Here is an 18,313-nt window from a genome sequence, read left to right on the forward strand (position 1 = left end):
TGCCGCCGACCGCAGGCGGGGCAGAGGGCACCGTGTCGCGCGCTGCGGCCACCCTGTGACGCTGCGCCGCATCGGCAGACGCCGGCCGCCGCCTCCGGCTCGGCCCCTCCATGTCTGCACCTTGGCCTGGACGTGCGCGTATCGCTGCGACGCCGACGCCGCCCGCCGCCGCCCGCGCACCGAGCCTGCAGAGCCTGGCCGCGTCGTTCGCGGCTTGACGCCGACCACCGCCAGCGAGAGTGCAGACTCGCTCGGCTGAGTAAACGTCGAGCCCGAGGCCCGGAACTGGAAGCCTGGCCTGGGCGCCGTCCGCGCCGACGGCGCCGACGACGGCCGCGCCCGCCGCGACTGCCGGCCACCCTCGCTCCCGCTTCGTGCGCTCCCGCCTGCCGCCCGCCGCGACTTGTTGCGCTTGGAGAGGTGCGCCCGGACCGCTCGCGACCTGCGGAGCGATGCCGACGCCGACGACCCACGTAGTCCGGGCCCTGCGCTCACCTTGCCCTCGCCAATGACAAACGTCTGGTTGGAGAGGTCGGAAAAGGTGACGCACTTGCGCGGCGCGGTCGACGGCCGCCCTGTCGCTCGCTGCCGCTCGCTCGCGGTACTGGCTGAGCCACCACGCCCGCCCGCCGTTTCCAACGCCTCGATCACTCGCCGAACTTGCAGCCGCTGGACGGCTGTCTGCGGCGAGCGCATGTCCTGCGGGTACACGCGGGTGTCGTGCGCGTACTGGACCCATTCTTCGGCCTGTGGTGCAGAGAGCCCGTATCGCAGCGCAAGCAAGATACAGGCGATGGTGCCAGTTCGGCCGTGCCCACCCCAGCAGTGGATGTAGAGCACGTCCCCGGCGAGGACCCGCTCGTGTAGATGCCGTGCAAAGTGCTGAACGTCAGCGTCATCAGCGACGCCGCAGTCCGGGATGGGAAAGTAGAGAAACGCTGCGTCGTTCTGTGTCAGCCCTAGCTCTGGTTCCATCAGCAGTGCCCGCGCGTCATCGATGTACGGCCGGATAGCCGTCCCGCTCCGCCAAGCATCAGGGTCGGCATACGGGTCAATCTCGTCTTGCAGGCACACAAACGCGGTCACGCCCGTCTGTAGAATGGCCAGCAGCTGTTCGCGATGAACATGGTCATCGAGCGAGCCCGGATAAGCCCCGAGCAGCACCGTGCCCGGAATCAACCAGTTGGAGTAATCGGTCGGCCCTCGCAGCGCGCTCTTTGACGGAATCCGCACCTTCCTTGCACTCTCTCCTGCCGCCGCCACCTCGCCAGCTTCGCCAGCAGTAACAGTACTACCAGCACCAACAACGCCACTCTCGTCCAAGGCGCCTGCGCCTGTGCCTGCCGGACTATGCGGAGCAGGACGGCCCAAGACCGAGGAGCCACCGGCCGTACAGCGACTACGAGCCTGACCCCGACCATGATCACTAGCTACCAACCCGTCGTCGCCCATACTGCTTGTGTCGTCATGATGTAGCAATGATGCACCCCTCTGCGAGGCTGTGAAGAACAAGACAGGCGAGTCGGTAGCCCTGGCCCCAGCCGACCTCCTCTCCGGCTCCATGTCCAGGGCGTGTAAGGAGGGGGGGGGGGGGGGGGAGGGGGGAGGTGGAGAGGTGGAGTGTACAGAGGGTAGAGGGTGGAGGGAGGGTGGAGGGAGGGAGGAGGGAGGGGGGGAGGTAGTGGGGTATGTGACCGTGTGTAGTACCTGGTGGTAGCCGTGGTGGTGGTAGCCGTGGTGGCAGCCGTCCTCGTGGTTGATGTTGGTCGGGCGGGTACGTATCATGGGCTTGATGACATGGAAACATGGAACGACCAAGGGATGAGAGGAGGGGAATGATCATACTCATGGTCGGCGTGATGACAGATGGCATTGGTGTACATGTCCTTGGCCGAGCCAGGAGAGACAGTGCCAGGACGGCGAACCTGACTGAGACCACCGACACGAGCAGGACCACCGACACGAGCAGGACCACCGACACGAGCAGGACCACCGACACGAGCAGGACCACCGACACGAGCAGGACCACCGACACGAGCAGGACCACCGACACACTGCACTACACCACACACGCCACATACATACCCTCTCATCCTACTTACCCCCTGCCCCTACCCCCCCCTACCCCTACCACTACCCGCGCACTCCCACCAGACACCAACCTGCACCTGAGGAACCTTCTCATTGTGTGGCACTGCTCTCGCTCAATCTCGCACACGCACACGCTCACTCTCGCTCTCGCTCCATCACTCTCGCTCTCGCCCACGCCCACGCCCACGCCCACGCCCACGCCCACGCCCACGCGCTTGCTCACACCCACGCTCGGTTAATCAATCACACGGACAAGATCATGGCGTCGATGTCGCGGAGACTGGACTACGTCGATGAAAAGTACGGCGATGGCTCGTCTTTTGAAGGCACGGTGCTGCAGGCGACCGGCGAGCGCCACGGCCACGGCTTCCTGGAGATGCGCAGCGGTGAGTCATACGCTGGCACCTTTAAGCGGAACAAGTACCACGGCATGGGCAAATACGCCTACGCTGATGGTGCTCGGTATGTCGGCGAGTGGTCGCTCGGCGCGCCGCATGGCCACGGCGTGCTGACTCTGCCCGATGGCGGCCGCTACGATGGCGAGTTTACCCAGGGCGCCCGCTGCGGCGAGGGAACCTTCCGTGCGGCCTCTGGCTCGGTCTACACCGGCACTTTTGCCGACGACGTGCCGTCGGGCCACGGCACCGCAACCTATCCGGACGGCTCGGTCTACACCGGATCGTGGCTCGCCGGTGCCATGCACGGGCGCGGGACGTATGTCTTTGCCGACGGCACGATCTACATTGGCGAGTTCGAGGCCGGCGTCATGGCCGGTGAGGGAAAGACCCGCTACGCCTCAGACGACCGTGTTCACTCTGGCAGCTACGCAGCCAACAAGCCCAACGGTCGCGGATCCATCGCCTACATCGACGGCCGCAAGTACGTCGGCGACGTCCGCGACGGTCGGCCTCACGGTCACGGCGTCTTCTACTGGCCAGACGGCGCTTCATACGACGGTCAGTGGGCCGACGGCCTGCAGCACGGCGAGGGCGTCTTCGCTTCGGCGCTCGGCAAGTCGTACACCGTCCAATGGTCGTCCGGCCGCGTCGTCCACGATCCCAACCCGGGCTCGGACGCCTTCCGCTACGCTGCCGCTGTCGACGCGCACCTCTACTCGGCCCCGATGCCCTCGACACCCGCCACCAAGCGCGTGCCTGGTACTCCGGCCAGCCAGAACTCTCCGTCGCGCCGCGAGAGCGATGATCGTGTCGTGCCCAGCAGTGCACCCGCCGCCGCCTCGCACCCGCCGCCGCCGTCTTCGCCTGCCGCCGCCGCCGCCTCACCGTCGCGCCGCCACGTCAGCTTTGCCTCACCGCAGCAGCAAGAAGAGACTCGCCCCAGCAGCAGCAGCGACGTCCATCGGCAGAGCCCTTCACGCGCGCCGCCCCAGGCGCAGGAGCTCACGCCCCCCTGCCGCGCTGCGCTCGCCAAGTTTGCCGAGCGGCCCGGCATCGCCGACGTCATTCATTCGTACGATACCAGCGGCTCCGGTACGCTCACTTTTCCTCAGCTCCGCCAAGTCGCCCGCAAAATGCAGGTCCGCCTCACCGGTGAAGAGTCGGACGCACTCCGCTCAGCCTTTGCCGTCTCAGACTCGACCATCGACGCCAACGCCGTCGCCGCCGCCGTCGCCTCCATCGTCGCTGCCCTTCAGTAATAACCAGCGCAAGCCACTGTCTTCCGGAACCATCGACTCCTATCATCGCTAGTAACAAGGCGCCCCCGCCTTGCGCGTCAGTGCTGCGAGTACTTGTCTGCCATGACCACCGTCGCCTTCCTCACCTACGCGGCCGATCCCGAGCTCAACAAGTCCGATGCCGCCATTGCGGCCGCACTCGCGGACTTCGACATCGTCGTCGAGCCCGTGCCGTGGCGGGACCTTGCCTCTGCCTCCCCGCTGCCCGCCATGGCTGTCATCCGCTCCACCTGGGACTATCACCTGGCCGGCACTGACGCGTTTGTCGCTGCGCTGACCTCGGCCGCCGTCCCGGTCTTCTCGCCGCCGGCGCTTGTGGTGTGGAACGCGAACAAGGCGCTCTACCTCCCCGCCCTTGCTGACGCGGGCGTGGCTATTGTGCCGACGGTGGTGGCCGAGGCGAGCATGACCCTGGCCGACGCTGTCGAGCAGCTCGGCACCGGCCTCCCGGTCGTGGCCAAGCCGGCGGTCTCGGCCTCGGCACGCAACACCTTCCGCATCGAGTCGCAGGACGATCTGGTGGCGGCGGCGGGAGTGGTCGACGCCGATCCGGCCGCCTATCTCGTCCAACCGTTTATGGACGAGATTGTGACTGCCGGCGAGTGGTCACTCGTCGCGTGTGACGATGTCGTCGCCTATGCTGCGGTCAAGACTCCCAAATCGGGCGACTTTCGGGTCCAGGAGGAGCACGGCGGCTCGACCTCGATCGTACTCTGCGACAATCTGCCCAACGGCCTCGTCGACGCCGCGCACCGCGTTCTCGCGGCAGCCCATGCCGCCTCGGGCGTCGCCGATCCGTTCCTCTACGCACGCATCGACGGCGTTGTCTCGGCCGAGACCGGCGAGTTCATTCTCATGGAGCTCGAGCTCATCGAGCCGTACCTCTTTGTTGCTGAAGCTGCCGCCGCTCAATCCGCCGCCCCCACCCCCGTCCCCGCCCATCAATCTGCGCCCGCTGTCTTTGCCGCCGCCATCGCCGCCCGCCTGGGTGCCCATGATGCCGCCGCCCTCTAACCGCAGGCCATGGCCTACCTCGGAGGCCGTGTGTTAGTCCGATCGTCGCCGACTCGTCCGCCACGCGCACCTGCTCGCACTTCACTCGAGCCATGTTTGCGCTCCGCACCTGCGCCCGATCATGGACGAGCGCGGTGGTCGGCCTGCCGCGCCTGCCACCACATGCTCTGGTAAACGCATTCGCACGCTCGGTCCGCAGGCAACACTCTGAATCGCGGGTACGTGGCCTACCAGTGCGCTCAGACCACGGTCCGGTATGAGCTCGTGGGGCGGTGGCGGGTGAGCCGCCAACGGTCGGTGCATGCACCGCCCAACGGACTTTTTTCGCAATTTGTCGTTGCTTCCCCTCCTCGACCTGCCCAGGCACACATGCCACTCACAATCAATCGGTACATGTGTCGGTGACAGGATCAGTCGGACCTCTCGTCTGGTGCCCGGCTGACGCGAGGAGTCGAGGCCGAAGCGTTGCTGGCTGCCGAGGTGACAGCGTGCGAGGAGCTGGCATGTCCGGCGTGCGCGGCGAGCCTCAGTCTGGCGTCGTCGACGGCGGTCTTTCCGGACGTCGACGAGTTTGGTCTCCTTCACTGTCGGTCGTGTGTGGACGGCGGCGGCCAAGGGAGCATGCCGCTAGTGTACTGCGTTCCGCTTGAGAGCCGCAATGGGTCAGATGCCGCGGCGGTGGCAGCGGCGGAGGCCAGGCTGCGCGCCGAGTTCAAGGCGCTCGTCGAGCACGAAGGCGGGCCGTCGGCATCGCGGCACACGGCGTGGAATCCGCACGAGCTGGCCAAGGCCGCAGATGCGCCCGCCCAGCCTAGTGCTGCCGAGCGACGCTCGATCATGCAAGTTGTGCCGCCGGCAGAGCTAGTGGCCACCCTCGACGAGTACGTTGTGGGTCAGGCTCACGCCAAGCGGGTCCTCTCGGTCGCTATCTTTAACCACTTCCAGCGGCTGGCCATGCTGGAAACGCGCAAAAGCGGGAATAGCGATGGCGGCGTGGAGACCGTGGTCGAAAAGTCCAACGTACTCCTGGTCGGGCCGACCGGATCGGGCAAGACGCTGCTGGCGTCCAAGCTGGCGCAGCTGATTGACGTGCCTTTTGTGGTTGCAGACGCGACGTCGCTGACCGAGTCGGGCTATGTCGGCGACGACGTCGAGTCGGTGCTCACCAAGCTCCTCGCCAACTGCAACTACGACGTGGCCGCAGCGCAGCGCGGCGTGGTGTACATCGACGAGATCGACAAGATCGCGGTCAAGGCCCAGTCGCGGTCAATCACCCGCGACGTGTCCGGCGAAGGTGTTCAGCAGGCGCTGCTCAAAATGCTGGAGGGGACCCAGGTCCTCGTCCCGCCGTCGGGTGGGCGCAAGCACCCAAACCAGGAAATGATTCCGCTCGACACAACGAACATCCTGTTCATCTGCGGTGGCTCGTTCCAAGGCCTCTCCACACTTGTCCGCGACCGACTCGGCGAGCACGCCGCTGGTCAAAGCTCATCGATCGGCTTTGGAGTGCCGGCAAGCCAGCTGGCGGCTGGCAGTTCCGGCCGTCGCGCCTCGGCTGACGATGAGGCCCACGCCGCGCTGCACCTGCTACAGCACACGACGTCGCAGGATCTCGCCGAGTTTGGCCTCATTCCCGAGATGCTCGGACGGCTGCCGATCATTGCGCCGCTGCATGAGCTCTCGCGCGACGACCTCGTCGCTGTCCTCACCTCGCCGCGCAACGCGCTCACCAAGCAATACGCGCAGCTCTTCAGCACCTACTCGAAGGCCGGGGTGGACCTGGTCTTTGACGATGCAGCGCTCGATGCTGTCGCCGACGAAGCCATTGCCGGGCGGACGGGTGCTCGCGGCCTCCGGTCGATCCTGGAGCGAACGCTCCTCGACGCCATGTTTGAGGTCCCGAGCACGCCGGGCGTACTTGTGGCGCGGGTGAGTCGCGACGCAGTGCGCGGCGATGCCAGCGTCGCGCTCGAGCTCGCCGATGACAGCAAGGCCGTGGCATGAGATCTTCTTTTCTTTAGAGGCCGGCGCCGACAACGACCGCCGGCGAAACGAGGGGAGGGGTAGGAAGCACACGGCACACACAAGCAGCGTGCGGCGACGTGCACAGCCGGAGACCAGATGAGCACGCGCTGCTCACTGCTTCTGAACCGGCAGGAAGAGCTTAAAGTCGGAGGGCAGCTCGTCTTCCGAGTACAGGCGATCGGAAAAGTAGATTCGGCGGATGCGGCAGTTGGCGTGGAGCTGGACCCGCTGCGTCTCGATGTAGTTTGTGCCGTAGGCGCGACGGCAAAAGTCTGCAAGGTTGAACTGGATCTGGTTCCACCCCTCGTCGAGCTTCATGGGCATGGTGCAGATGAACGGCTTGATGCGGGTGGTCGTCTGGTAGTTAGACGCCCGGAACCGCCGGCGCACGTTCTTGTCGTCAAGGATGGTGATCTCAAAGGTAAAGTACTTCTTGAGGTTCTTGACGATCATGATGATGAACGGAAGCTTGATGCCGAGCGTCTGTTTCTTGGCCGCCGGGCAGGTGATGTAGTTGGTCGACACGTTGGTGCCGATGATCTCGATGACCGACGACAGGATGTCATTGTCGGTGATCCGCTTGATGTGCCCATTGCGGACCTTCGAGTCCCAGATCCGCAGCGGCTTGGACCTACCCACCAACCCCGTGTCACATACATGCTCACTCCGCGTGAGTCGCCCTCTCCCATCATCCTCGGCCTCGGCTCTGCCGCTCGCCGACCGACCAACGGCTGGCGAGCCGACGCAGACACAGTCCGAGCCCACTGCACGACCACGCATGCACATGCTGTCACCACCCACATCACAACAAAGCGCACAGGTTTCTCTGTCTCGCTACTGCATGAAAAACTCTCTTTCTCGTAGTCTCCTTGTGGGGAGTGGGGGAAGTCGGCCGGCTGCCTCTCGGCAACCGCCAATTTTTGGAGGCGCGGGCGACGGCAGCCGACCTCTGTGGCACTGCCTCAGCCACCAAAGGGAGGTGTAGGGCGTGGCGCGACGTACCCGATAGAGTAGAGGATGGAGAGGAACCCGCTCTGGAAAGTGTTCTTGAACATGGTGGATGCACGAGACGGGTTGCCCGCCTCCCCCGCCCACCGCCCTCCCCACCGCCCGCCCACCGCCCGCCATCGGTTTGGAGCCAGTTGGCGCTGAGCCGTTCGTTCGTCTGTTCGTTGAATCGTTCGTTCGTTCGTTCGTTCGTTCGTTCGTTCGTTCGTTCGTCTGTTCGTTAGTTCGTTCGTTTCATCGTTCGTTCGTTCGTTTCATCGTTAGTTCGTTCGTTCGTTCGTTCGTTCGTTCGTTCGTTCGTTCGTTCGTTCGTTCGTTTCATCGTTCGTTCGTTCGTTTCATCGTTCGTTCGTGTCATCGTTTGTTCGACCGACAGGAAGGCGAGGGGTCGGGTCGCACATGCGGTTTGGAGTCATTCGGCTTCCACGTTTGCGAAGAGAGCGACAGCGACAGGCAAGACAGGGGGGAGGGGGGGAGAGGGGGGGGGGGGGGAGGGGGGGGGGCAGAGGAAAAGACACCTCACTTTGACCACGGAACAGACCAGGTTACGGAAGGAATTGGTGGAGATGGGACGCAAGTTCAACCCCAACACGCTCAAGGTCCAGCTGAAGCTGGCGGTGAACCGGCTCAAGCTCGTCCAGAACAAGAAGAGCAACAAGAACAAGGCGGCGAGGAGGGAGATTGCCCAGCTGCTCGAGGCTGGCAAGGAGGAGTCGGCGAGGATCAAGGTCGAGCACATCATTCGCGAGGACTACACTGTGGAAGCCTATGAGATTCTCGAGCTCTACTGTGACCTGCTCCTTGCCCGATACGGTCTTGTCACCGCTCCGGGCGATGAGTGTGATACCGGCATCCGCGAGGCCGTCGAGACCCTCATCTGGGCCGCCCCGCGGGCAGAGATCAAGGAGCTTCCCATCGTCCGCGAGCAGCTCATTCGTCGCTACGGCCCCGACTTTGCCAAGGCTGCCATGTCGGCAGACAACGAGATCATCAACCCGCGGGTCCGCCACAAGCTCTCGATCATGACCCCCGAGGTCAAGCTTGTCAACTTGTACCTCTCCGAGATTGCCAAGGCCCACAACATCGAGTTTGACCCGGGGCTTGAGCTCGAGCCCATCGTCAACCTGTATGGCACTCCGCCGCCAAGCGGCCCCGCCCCCGGCGGGCCGGGTGCTCCCGGCGGCGGCACCGGCGGCCCGGGCGGCCCGGGCGTCTCCGCCGACCTGCGCGGCCTCTTCATGCCGGGCGCCCCGGGCATGCCCGCCGCCCCGGGTGCGCTCCCGGCCTCGACCTTCCTTGACCAGCCGGTTCCGCAGATGCAGCCGCCGCTGCAGCCGATGCCTGCCCACCAGCCGACGGCTATGCCCATGGGCCAGCCCGGCGTCGGCTACCCGGGCATGATGCAGCAGCAGCCGATGGCCCCGCAGCAGCCGGGCATGATGCACTTTTCCTCGCCCGAAGAGCGGGCCCAGTACGAGCAGTTCCTCGCCTGGCAGCAGCGGCAGGCCATGATGCCCGCCCCTGCACCCGCCCCGGCGCCTGTCAGCGATTCGCTCCCGGCATACACCCCGCCGGTCGCCGGCAAGCCCTCGCCGCAGCCGTCGCCGCAGCCGTCGCCTGCTCCCGCCCCGGCCACCGATCCCGCCTACGTCAGCCCAGGCGCACTCCCGCCAGGCTACCAGCTGCAGGCCTCTGGCCACACCCCGGCCAACCCGGCAAACCAGCCGCCGCCAGCCTCGGCCTCACAGCCGAGCGTCAACGAGTTTGGCCTCCCGATTGCCCCTTCTGGCACCCCCACCGGCGGTGCGGGCTCGGGCAGCAGTGGAGGTGCCGGTGGCGGTGCCGGTGGCGATGAAGACGTGCCCGACTTTGAGGACCTCGCCGCTCGCTTTGCCGCTCTCAAGCGCAACTAACCACCTCATCGCGCTCCGTAAACCCCAACACAGCCCATTCCGTCTCCTGCCCAATTCGCCCGTCCCGCCTTCAACTCGCGCGGCCGCCCTCCCCGCGCTCCGCGCCGTCCCAACCCCCCACTCCTCCCCACACTCGCCACCGCCCACTCGACATGACCCGCATGCCCTACAGACTACCTGTTCTCGCCATCCTTGCTCTCGTTGTGGCCTCACTCGCAGTATTTTCCCCGGCCATGGCCATGGACGGACCCGCTGCCGACGCCGCCCGTCGCCGGGTTGAGGCCCTCATCGCCCACGCCGTCGACGGATACATGGCGCACGCGGCGCCGGCTGATGAGCTGCGCTCGCTCTCGTGTCGTGGAATGGAAACCTTTGGAGGCTATGCCCTGACCCTGGTCGATGCTCTGGATACTTTGCTGATGATCGGTGATGCGCCGCGGGCCAGGCTCGCCCTCGACGCGCTGAGAGCCTCGCATCTGGCGGCAGAGCGCTTTGCCCTCGATGCCACTGTCTCGGTCTTTGAGACAAACATCCGCATCGTCGGTGGCCTGCTCTCTGCTCACGAGCTGGCGCCGGCTGTTCTTGGTCCGTCAACAAGCGTCGACGACCTGCTCGACCTCGCGGTGGCTCTCGTCGACCGCATGCTCCCGGCCTTTGACACGCATACCGGCATCCCGTTTTGTTCGATCCATCTTGTGCACGGCGTTGCGCCGGATGAGACGCCGGAGACTTCGACCGCCTGTGGCGGCTCGATGCTCCTCGAGTTTGGTGTGCTCTCGGCGCTCACCGGAGAGGCCAAGTACTACGCCGCCGCGCGGCGGTCATGGCTCGCCCTGGCCGCCGCCGCCGTCAATGGCCTCGTTGGCTCGCACATCAACGTCCAGACTGCGACTTGGACAGAGGCCAAGGCCACCATTGCCTCCAACGTCGACTCGTTCTACGAGTATGGCCTCAAGGCCGGCCTCCTGTTCGGCGACCACGAGATCCTCGACGCCGCACTCGAGCTCATCGCGTCCGCAGAGTCACGTCTCGCCCGCGGGCCTTGGTACGTCTCGCTCCATCTCACCGCCGGCAAGCTAATTCATCCGGTCGGACCCGAGCACCTCGGTGCCTTTTGGCCGGGCCTCCTCACCCTCGCCGGTGCCCCGGCCCGCGCCGCAGACATCGCCATGGCCTACACTGCCGTCCTCCGCAAGCACGGCATGCTCCCGGAGCGCTTCGACCTCATCAACAACGCCATCCCTGAAGCTACTCATCCCGGCTCGGCTGCCTGGCACCTCCGTCCTGAGCTCGTAGAGTCGTACTACTACCTCGCCCGCGCCGATCGCGACTCGGCCCGCTGGCTCCTCCACGCCGAGACCATTGTTAACGGTCTCGAGGACGTGGCCCGGAGCCCGTGTGGATTTGCTTCGGTCAAGGACGTGCGCTCTCGTCTCCGTCTCGACCGCATGGAGTCGTTTGTCCTCTCCGAGACGCTCAAGTACGCCTGGCTCGTCTTTGCCGCCCATCCCCGTGCAGACCTCTCGCACCTCCCACCGCAGATGCGCGCCCTCGTCGCTGACGATGGCTTTATCCTCACCACCGAAGGCCATCCGATTCCACTGCTCGGCCGCGACTGGTACGGCCGCCTCGTTGCCTCAGGCGCCCTGCTCCGCAGCCGCCCGTCGTCTGTACACCTCTGCAACGCCCTCCATCCCGCGGGCATCTCGCCACCGTTTGCCGGGTGGCTCGCTCTCGACACCGCCTTCCACACCGGACTCGCCGATCGCGACGCGGCCCGCCTCGCCAACGACGGCACCGACACCGCCTTTCGCATCTGTGCCGCCACCTCGACCGGTGACCCGATGTGGACCATCGTTGTCGGGCCAGACGTCGACCTCAGTGTCGTGCCCGCGCCAAGCGAGCTTGACGAGCCGGACCATGTGATCATGACTTCAATCGCCGACATAGACATCGCGAGTGGCGTCACGCCGCTGTTTGCATGGCGCGGGCCAGTGGCTCCTGCTGTCTTGCCTCTCCACGGCCGGTCGCACACACGGTACGCGGTGACAGTGGTCGAAGCGGGCGACCAGGCGGTGCTGGCGTTTCCGCCCGCGCTAGCCATGTGCTGGGAGGCGAGCGGCGCGCGGTTTGGTCTGCCGCTGCAGGCGGGAGCCTGGCGCGACGTCGCCGTGCCTACGGTGGACTTTACCTGCGCGCCGCGACCCGGCTCGGTGGGCACGGCGTTGGCGCGGCGCGGCGGATGCACCTTTGTCGACAAGGCTGCCCAAGCCCGCGCCCAACTCGGTGCCGAGCTGCTGTTTGTGGCTAACTCGCCCGGCGACGCCGAATTCATCGACATGATCGGGGTTGGAGGTGCCGACGAGGCGAGCTTGCCGACCACGCTGATGGTGAGCGCCGAGGCTGGTGACGAGCTGCTAGCGCTGGCGCGCGCAGGGCCGCGCATCCAGCTCCGGCTCCGCCGACTCGTTGGCGAGCGGCATCTGGCGTTTCAGGGCACGCGTGTCGCCAACATTGTCCTCCTCGACGACGAGGGTGACGATTAGAAAGACTACCGTGGCGCCGAGGCCGAGCGCGCGGCGACGAGGGCGCCCAAGTCGGAGAAGATCTTGGAGACCGGCCGCGACGGGAGGTGTGCATCAAAGAGGCTGGTCATGATCCGGCGCTTGTCGTCAGTGGTGAGCAAGAGGTCGTCGACATTGGCGAGCGCAGCGTGGAGCCAGGCCTGGAACTGGTCGCGCTGCGAGTAGTACATCTGCTCGATAAGGTCCTCGACCCGTGCCGCACCGCCGGTGACAAAGAAGACACAGTGGAGGGCGGCGGCAACAGCGGCCGGGCCGATCTCCCCTGCCAGCGGAACAAGGAGCTGGTGGTAGAACGCTTCCGATGGCATCGACTCGAGATAGCTCTCGGCTTCCGGGCCCGCAGTGTACTGGAAAAGGGTCTCGATGACCGCGAGGCCCTGGGTGGCGAGGCTTGGCCAGTCGGTGACCACAAGCTCGAGGGCGAGCGAGGTGACCGCCCGCACCAGCGCTGCCCCGTCGTCCGAGTCAAAGTATGTGAGGAGATTGACAAAGAACAGCATGAAGATGTCGCAGTAGACCATGATGCTCGTGCCGTGGCCCACAAGTCGGTCGCCGTCCCAAGCCGGTGAGAGAGCAAACGGATCTGGCGCGCACAGCGCAAGCAGTTGCGACGAGGCACCAAAGAAAGCGCCGGCCACAAACACGGCAATGGCCCTTGCATCGTCGTCGGCAAGCTCTCCGCCAGCGTGCTCGTCCATCAGCGCCCGTTGCGGCGAGGCGAGATCGACGACCGGTGCGTATACATCGAATACCACGTTGAGGAACTCGTATACCTCACCGAGCGGCTCGTTCAGCACCTCGACGGTGGCGCGGACGAGGTCAAACGCCGCCAGCGGTGACGCCTTCATCAGCACTTGCAGTAGCCGCAACGAGGCGGCAAGGAGGTCCAGGCCGGCGGCCGAGCGAGCGGCAAAGGCGGCAGCAGCGAGACGGTGCAGCACGCCTCCGGTCCGCTCGAGAATGGTGGCCGCTGGCGTGGCGAGGCCAGAAGCCGCAAAGTTGGTCGCCTGCCCACGCGAGCGGTGGATGCCGAGCGCCAGCCGGTGGATCAGGTTGATGCCGGTCCGCGCCGCGTCGACCGCGCCCGCCTCTCCCGACTCGACCATGTCGGTGATCGCCGCCAGCGGAGCAATGAGAGGCGAGAGGAGCGCGTCGAGCGCGGCAAGCGCCGGTCTCGGCTCCATGATCGCGGCCACGGCTGCGAGCGCAAAGGTGATGGTGCCAGCAGTGTAGTCGTCGAGGTCGCCGAGTGTGCCTGACGCCGCGAGCGGCTGACTCACAAGGCGAGTGAAGAGGGTAAGGAGCGCGTCAAACGACGGCCGCATCACTTCCTGAGCTCGCATGCAGAGCGAGTTGAGGGCGGCGGCGGCGGCCTGGTTGACGCCGGCGTTCGACGTTTCGAGCGCGGCAAGGAGATAGTTGAGGACAGCCTCGATGGCTTGCGGATGCGCCTTGAGCCAGTGCGGAAAGGCGGCGACCACCGCGAGCATGGCTTCGATAATCTCGGCGCTTGCGGCGAGGCACTCTGCATCGAGCGAGAAGAACAGCGCGCCGACAAGCGTAGTCTCGGACGGGTAGACCGAGGGCCCAAGAGCCGCGAGGCAGGCAAGGAGCGAGCGCAGGAGGCGCGGCTCGAGGCTCGCCGCCCCGGGCGAGTACAGCAGCTGCCACGGCTGGCCAGCAGTTGGCGCTGCGGCAGCGCTGCTGTCGGCATTAGCATGCTCGGCCCAGAGCTCAGTGAGCCAGCCGAGAACGACACCCGCCGACGCAACGTCGGCGATGGCGGCGACGATGGCCTCGGACGACGACGAGATCTCAGCATTGCGCCCAGCGGCGGCGAGCTGCGGCTCGAGTCGGTGCGACGCTAGATGTAGGGCGTTGCGGATGACGACGTACGAGAGGAGGGTGCGGAAGAGGTCATTGTACCGCTCGCCGAGCTGCTCAGTCACGTTGATGCTGTCGTGCGCAATGGCGCCACCGAGCGAGTCGATGAAAATGCGCCAAAAGTGGAGGACCGACGAGGTCACATCCTCGTCGTCCACGGTGAGGAGCTCGACCATGAACGAGGCGTACGCCATTGTCTCGTCCGAGTTGAGGACCTGGATGTACGACTGGTATGAGATGCCGGTCTCGACAATGAGCCGCAGGAGGACGTCGGCAATGGGCGCGCTCGCGTCAAAGCTCGAGGTGAGGGCGACAATGCGCGGAAAGACAGCCCCAACCACGTCGACATACTCGGCTTGGCTCTCAAGCATCTCGTCGTACTCCTCGGGCGCGAGCGAGTCGTACTGATCAGCGAGCTGGTGCGACATGAGCACCTCGGAGACCTCGATGATGCTGAGGAGGACGGCGGCGAGGCCCTCGAGCATCGGGCCGCGCGCAGAGACGCCGGCCAGCGAGTCAAACATGGCCTCGACCACGCCCGACTCGGCCAGCGCCTCGCCAGTCATGTAGCGGACCCACTGCGCGATGGCATCGAGCACCGCACCCGCGGCAGCCTCGGACGGGGCCGAGCTTAGGACCGAGCCGAGGAGCGAGACAACCGCAGCTGCAGAGTCGGGCGCCAGCGAAGTGTCTTCGGCCTCGGCCTGGAGGGCCGGATCAAGGAGGAGCGAGGTGTTGGCCACCTCCTCGGGGAAGAGGCGGAGGAAGACAACAAGCGCGTGCGTGCCGACGGCCTTGTCCGGCACCTGCTCGGTAAAGATGGTGACAGCATCCGAGATGACATCGGGCCACTCGGCCGGGCCCATGTGCAGCGCCAGCGCAACAAGCGCCAGCACCAGCTGCGTCTCCACCGACGAGCCCGGAACTGAGGCCGCAGCATCGACGACGAGGCCGACAAGCCTCGCCCGGACATCCAGGCGCTCATCGACCGATTCCAGCTGGTGTGCGGCAGTCAAGACCTTGTACCTCAGCGTCTGCGCAGCAAAGAGCGCAAACGGAGTCTCCATGCCCGTGCTCGACAGAGCCTCAAACGCCGCCGTCCACACACTCGCCGACACCCGCGCCCTCTGCAGCCATTGGTCCGACTCGGTCCGGTCGGCCGCCGTCGCCTCGGGGTCTTGCAGGCGGTGAAAGTGGGCAGAGAGTGCCTCCAGCGACACGACCTCTTCTGCCATGGCTTGTCTGTGGAGCGAGCTGGTGGTGGTGGCGTGAGGTAGGCTAGGCAAAGGCTGGGCGGGTGGCCGTGAGCGAGGTGTGCCGGTGGCGGTGGATGGGAGAAGGTCGTGGTTTTGCCGGCGATTGGGCGACACACGGGGTCAAGGAGGGGTAGGCGGGGGGGGGGGGGGGGGAGGGAGGCGGGGGGGGGGGATGGCGGGGCGTCCCCACTGGTCAAGCAGAGCACACTTGACGCACAGGTTTGGACGTGTACCTGTACTTCTTCTTCTCCTTCCCCTTGGCAGCTGTAGTGAAAGAATACCATGGACGTGGCTGGCTTTGAGGCGCGGGCAGCAGAGGCTGAGCAGAGGTTGAAGGCGCTGGAGGCGGCGGTGGCGGCGGGCGCGGGCGCAGGGCCGTCGTCGACGCTGGGTGTGGACTCGGGTGTGGTGGAGGAGCTCAACAAGGACAATGCACGCCTGCGGTACCAGGTCAAGCACCTCATCCGCTCGCTTGAGGCCGAAGAGCACGCCCGCGCTGAGGAGACCGGTGCCCTCCAGGCCGAGGTCGCTCGCCTCCAGTACCAGGTCAAGCACCTGGTCCGCTCGCTGGAGAACGAGGAGGCCAAGAACGCTGCCGATGCCTGAAGGACGATTGCCATCCGTGGCTCCTGCCTGCGGCTGCCGCCTTGTTGCCGCGCCGTGGGCGCCAGATCGACAGCGCTTGCGTCCATGGCCGCCGCCATGGATCTGCCCGGGCCCAGGCATGCCTTGGCCGGTATGACCGTAGATAAAACATGTCCTTGGTCACGGCATGCTTGCGATTGGAGGGGGTGGCGAGGCGGGGAGGGGGGGGGAGGTGGAGCAGTGCGACGATACGAGCAAGCGAAAAAGCGAAAGATCACCGTTTCTGACAATGCCGGGTGATGTTGACTATGTCACCGCAAACAACACCTCCATCTTGCCTGCCAGCTGGGCGATTCCGCTCCGAGAAAGGGCCATCAACAAGCTCAAAGCTCCACTCTTGCCTCTTGCTCATTCCGATGGGCGCTTCTATCTCTGCAGCTGGCGCACTGCGTGTGATGGCGGCTGGCAAACGCTCGTCGGCGTGCGAGTTGCAATGGCACAATTTTACGGTGATGATTCTACTTTCATTGCACCCGACTCCACCATGGCGACGGCAAGCGCAAGCATTGGCGTGGGGCGGGCGGGGGTGAAGCACACGACGCTGGTGTACCTTGTGGACCAGGCGGCATCGCGCATTCTTCTTGCGCTCAAGAAGCGCGGAATGGGTGCCGGCAAGGTCAACGGGCCGGGCGGCAAGGCCGATGTGAGCGCCGGCGACACCAGCATCCGGGCGACGGCGATTCGCGAGACGCAGGAGGAGATGGGCATCACGCCGACGGATCTGCAGGCGCGCGGCCTCATCTCATTTGTTTTTACCAACGACGGCGAGCACTCGTGGGACAACGACTGCACCATCTTCTTCGGCACTCAGTGGGACGGCGAGCCGACCGAGTCGGACGAGATGGCGCCCGAGTGGCATCCGCTCGACGCTGTGCCGTACGACCGCATGTGGCCCGACGACGAGCTTTGGCTCCCTGATCTGCTTGCCGGCAAGGAGGTGTACTGGCAGTTTACCTTTGACGGCGACGCCATTGTCGACTCGGCGTCGTACGCCGACCTCCCGACAATGCTCGCTGCTATCGGCGCACCCGAGGCGGCAGCGCTTGACGCGTGAGCCGGCGCTTACGACGCAGTTCACGACGCAGTACGCGCCTGGGTGCGCGCCTCGGGACGGCTCACAAAGGCGCGGATCGAGCCTGCGGCCTGGATCCGCCGCAGAAGGGCCGACATGTGCGGCGCTGCCGCGACGGCGCCGGCGACGTGGACTGGGAACGCGAGCGTGTTGGCCGCGGTGGCGACGGCCAGCAGGCCGGCTGTTTCGCCGACCTCGGCAGCGAGCCCCCACGAGGCGAGCATGCCCTCGACGTCGACGCCGTACGAGATGGCTCCATAAAACGCGGCAACCTTGCTGAGGCCAACCACACGCCGACCGATGAGCAGCGCAGCGCCGTAGGTGTCAATCGGGCCCTCGAGCTTCCGCATCCAGCGCTCAACCTTTTGCACCGCTGCCGCCGACTCGACCGACGCGTCCTCGCGCGGTGCCGTTCCGAGGAAAGAGTTGCGCGGCGTGACCAGCAGCGCGGAGACCTTGATCCGGGTCAGGATCGGGGCCAGCTTGGCCAGCGGCACCGCCGCCGCCACCCCCAGCGGGAACGAAAGCCGCGCTGTCAGTCGGCCGGCCACGTACGCCAGCGCCATTGCCGGCGATGCGCTCACTCCAGCTACCGCCAGCGCTCCGTACAGCACGCCCCAGGTCGAGAGCGCCGCCACAGGATAGCTGAGAAAGGCGCCCGTCGGATGTCTCCGCAGCGTCCGATTCAGCATCGCAACGACTGCCTCGGCACGCCCCTCCTCCTCCTTTCCGCCCTTTGAGCCTGTGGGGCTTCTACTCGCCCCATCCGCCGCATGTCCCAGCCCAGACCCGTCCCTCACATCACCGCTTCCGCCGCCACCTGCCTCGCTCGCCAGCCGCCGACTCGGCCACCCGGCCACCGCCCCCAACCCAGCCCTCCGACCAGCCGCACCCAGCACCACAAGCCGCAGCATCTCCAGTTCGGTTCGCACTCTGTCTCCCTCTCTCGGTGTGAAACGAGTGGGGTGTGGCCTAGGTAGGCCCTGGTGAGGTCCAGCGGGAAGGAAGCGGGAAGGGGGGGGAGGGGGGAGCGGGAAGGGGGGGGGAGGGCATAGGAGGGGAGTCCCGTCCCGCCCGAGGCAGGCCGGACCCTCCTCCCCTTTCCTTCCCACCATCGATCGAGT

The 18,313-nt window shown here is 66.0% G+C and overlaps 11 protein-coding genes across 11 annotated transcripts in view; 7 read left to right on the forward strand and 4 right to left on the reverse strand.

The window, feature by feature from the left end:
• AMSG_00370 (MAP kinase phosphatase 6) overlaps nucleotides 1-1,452 on the reverse strand; it is a gene marked incomplete at both ends in the record, with an annotated part of 2,214 nt that extends 762 nt beyond the window's left edge. Inside the window, 2 exons of the mRNA XM_013907195.1 lie at nucleotides 121-1,348; nucleotides 1,439-1,452. Of these exons, the coding sequence (XP_013762649.1) occupies nucleotides 121-1,348; nucleotides 1,439-1,452 (1,242 nt within the window). The remainder of the gene's footprint in view (nucleotides 1-120; nucleotides 1,349-1,438) is intronic.
• Nucleotides 1,453-2,193: 741 nt separating this feature from the next.
• AMSG_00371 (MORN domain-containing protein) lies at nucleotides 2,194-3,765 on the forward strand. Its single transcript, XM_013907196.1, has one exon. The coding sequence runs from the start codon at nucleotides 2,351-2,353 to the stop codon at nucleotides 3,746-3,748; it is 1,398 nt and encodes a 465-aa protein (XP_013762650.1). The 5' UTR covers nucleotides 2,194-2,350; the 3' UTR covers nucleotides 3,749-3,765.
• Nucleotides 3,766-3,777: 12 nt separating this feature from the next.
• On the forward strand, nucleotides 3,778-4,801 carry AMSG_00372 (glutathione synthase/ribosomal protein S6 modification enzyme; the record flags this gene model as incomplete). The annotated part of the gene is made up of 1 exon (XM_013907197.1): nucleotides 3,778-4,801. The coding sequence occupies exon 1, from the start codon at nucleotides 3,851-3,853 to the stop codon at nucleotides 4,799-4,801; it is 951 nt and encodes a 316-aa protein (XP_013762651.1). The 5' UTR covers nucleotides 3,778-3,850.
• A 518-nt stretch (nucleotides 4,802-5,319) lies between these two features.
• Nucleotides 5,320-6,805, forward strand: AMSG_00373 (ATP-dependent Clp protease, ATP-binding subunit ClpX; the record flags this gene model as incomplete). The annotated part of the gene is made up of 1 exon (XM_013907198.1): nucleotides 5,320-6,805. Exon 1 carries the CDS (start codon nucleotides 5,423-5,425, stop codon nucleotides 6,803-6,805), a length of 1,383 nt encoding a protein of 460 aa, XP_013762652.1. The 5' UTR covers nucleotides 5,320-5,422.
• Nucleotides 6,802-7,893, reverse strand: AMSG_00374 (UPF0468 protein C16orf80). Its single transcript, XM_013907199.1, has 2 exons — nucleotides 7,829-7,893; nucleotides 6,802-7,457 (listed from the first exon to the last, which is right to left on the reverse strand). The coding sequence occupies exons 1-2, from the start codon at nucleotides 7,879-7,881 to the stop codon at nucleotides 6,938-6,940; spliced, it is 573 nt and encodes a 190-aa protein (XP_013762653.1). The 5' UTR covers nucleotides 7,882-7,893; the 3' UTR covers nucleotides 6,802-6,937.
• A 426-nt stretch (nucleotides 7,894-8,319) lies between these two features.
• On the forward strand, nucleotides 8,320-9,784 carry AMSG_00375 (uncharacterized protein). Its single transcript, XM_013907200.1, has one exon. The coding sequence runs from the start codon at nucleotides 8,401-8,403 to the stop codon at nucleotides 9,745-9,747; it is 1,347 nt and encodes a 448-aa protein (XP_013762654.1). The 5' UTR covers nucleotides 8,320-8,400; the 3' UTR covers nucleotides 9,748-9,784.
• Nucleotides 9,785-9,980: 196 nt separating this feature from the next.
• AMSG_00376 (mannosyl-oligosaccharide 1,2-alpha-mannosidase IA) lies at nucleotides 9,981-12,293 on the forward strand (the record flags this gene model as incomplete). Its single annotated transcript, XM_013907201.1, has 1 exon — nucleotides 9,981-12,293. One exon carries the CDS (start codon nucleotides 9,981-9,983, stop codon nucleotides 12,291-12,293), a length of 2,313 nt encoding a protein of 770 aa, XP_013762655.1.
• Nucleotides 11,918-15,520, reverse strand: AMSG_00377 (uncharacterized protein). Its single transcript, XM_013907202.1, has one exon. The coding sequence runs from the start codon at nucleotides 15,449-15,451 to the stop codon at nucleotides 12,299-12,301; it is 3,153 nt and encodes a 1,050-aa protein (XP_013762656.1). The 5' UTR covers nucleotides 15,452-15,520; the 3' UTR covers nucleotides 11,918-12,298.
• Nucleotides 15,521-15,754: 234 nt separating this feature from the next.
• AMSG_00378 (uncharacterized protein) lies at nucleotides 15,755-16,241 on the forward strand (the record flags this gene model as incomplete). Its single annotated transcript, XM_013907203.1, has 1 exon — nucleotides 15,755-16,241. One exon carries the CDS (start codon nucleotides 15,755-15,757, stop codon nucleotides 16,076-16,078), a length of 324 nt encoding a protein of 107 aa, XP_013762657.1. The 3' UTR covers nucleotides 16,079-16,241.
• A 360-nt stretch (nucleotides 16,242-16,601) lies between these two features.
• Nucleotides 16,602-17,171, forward strand: AMSG_00379 (NUDIX hydrolase; the record flags this gene model as incomplete). Its single annotated transcript, XM_013907204.1, has 1 exon — nucleotides 16,602-17,171. One exon carries the CDS (start codon nucleotides 16,602-16,604, stop codon nucleotides 17,169-17,171), a length of 570 nt encoding a protein of 189 aa, XP_013762658.1.
• Nucleotides 17,172-17,191: 20 nt separating this feature from the next.
• On the reverse strand, nucleotides 17,192-17,881 carry AMSG_00380 (uncharacterized protein; the record flags this gene model as incomplete). The annotated part of the gene is made up of 1 exon (XM_013907205.1): nucleotides 17,192-17,881. The coding sequence occupies one exon, from the start codon at nucleotides 17,879-17,881 to the stop codon at nucleotides 17,192-17,194; it is 690 nt and encodes a 229-aa protein (XP_013762659.1).
• Nucleotides 17,882-18,313: the final 432 nt, after the last annotated feature.

This window comes from Thecamonas trahens (assembly GCF_000142905.1).
Source record: "Thecamonas trahens ATCC 50062 unplaced genomic scaffold supercont1.2, whole genome shotgun sequence".
NCBI classification, from domain to species: domain Eukaryota; order Apusomonadida; family Apusomonadidae; genus Thecamonas; species Thecamonas trahens.

Bases quoted from the DNA above. Each gene is read 5' to 3' on its own strand.
- AMSG_00371 (XM_013907196.1), top strand. From the start codon at position 2,351: ATGGCGTCGATGTCGCGGAGACTGGACTACGTCGATGAAAAGTACGGC.
- AMSG_00377 (XM_013907202.1), bottom strand. From the start codon at position 15,451: ATGGCAGAAGAGGTCGTGTCGCTGGAGGCACTCTCTGCCCACTTTCAC.
- AMSG_00375 (XM_013907200.1), top strand. From the start codon at position 8,401: ATGGGACGCAAGTTCAACCCCAACACGCTCAAGGTCCAGCTGAAGCTG.
- AMSG_00374 (XM_013907199.1), bottom strand. From the start codon at position 7,881: ATGTTCAAGAACACTTTCCAGAGCGGGTTCCTCTCCATCCTCTACTCT. The intron at 7,458-7,828 runs GTACGTCGCGCC...GTTGGTGGGTAG, and splicing joins TCCATCCTCTACTCTATCGG to GTCCAAGCCGCTGCGGATCT.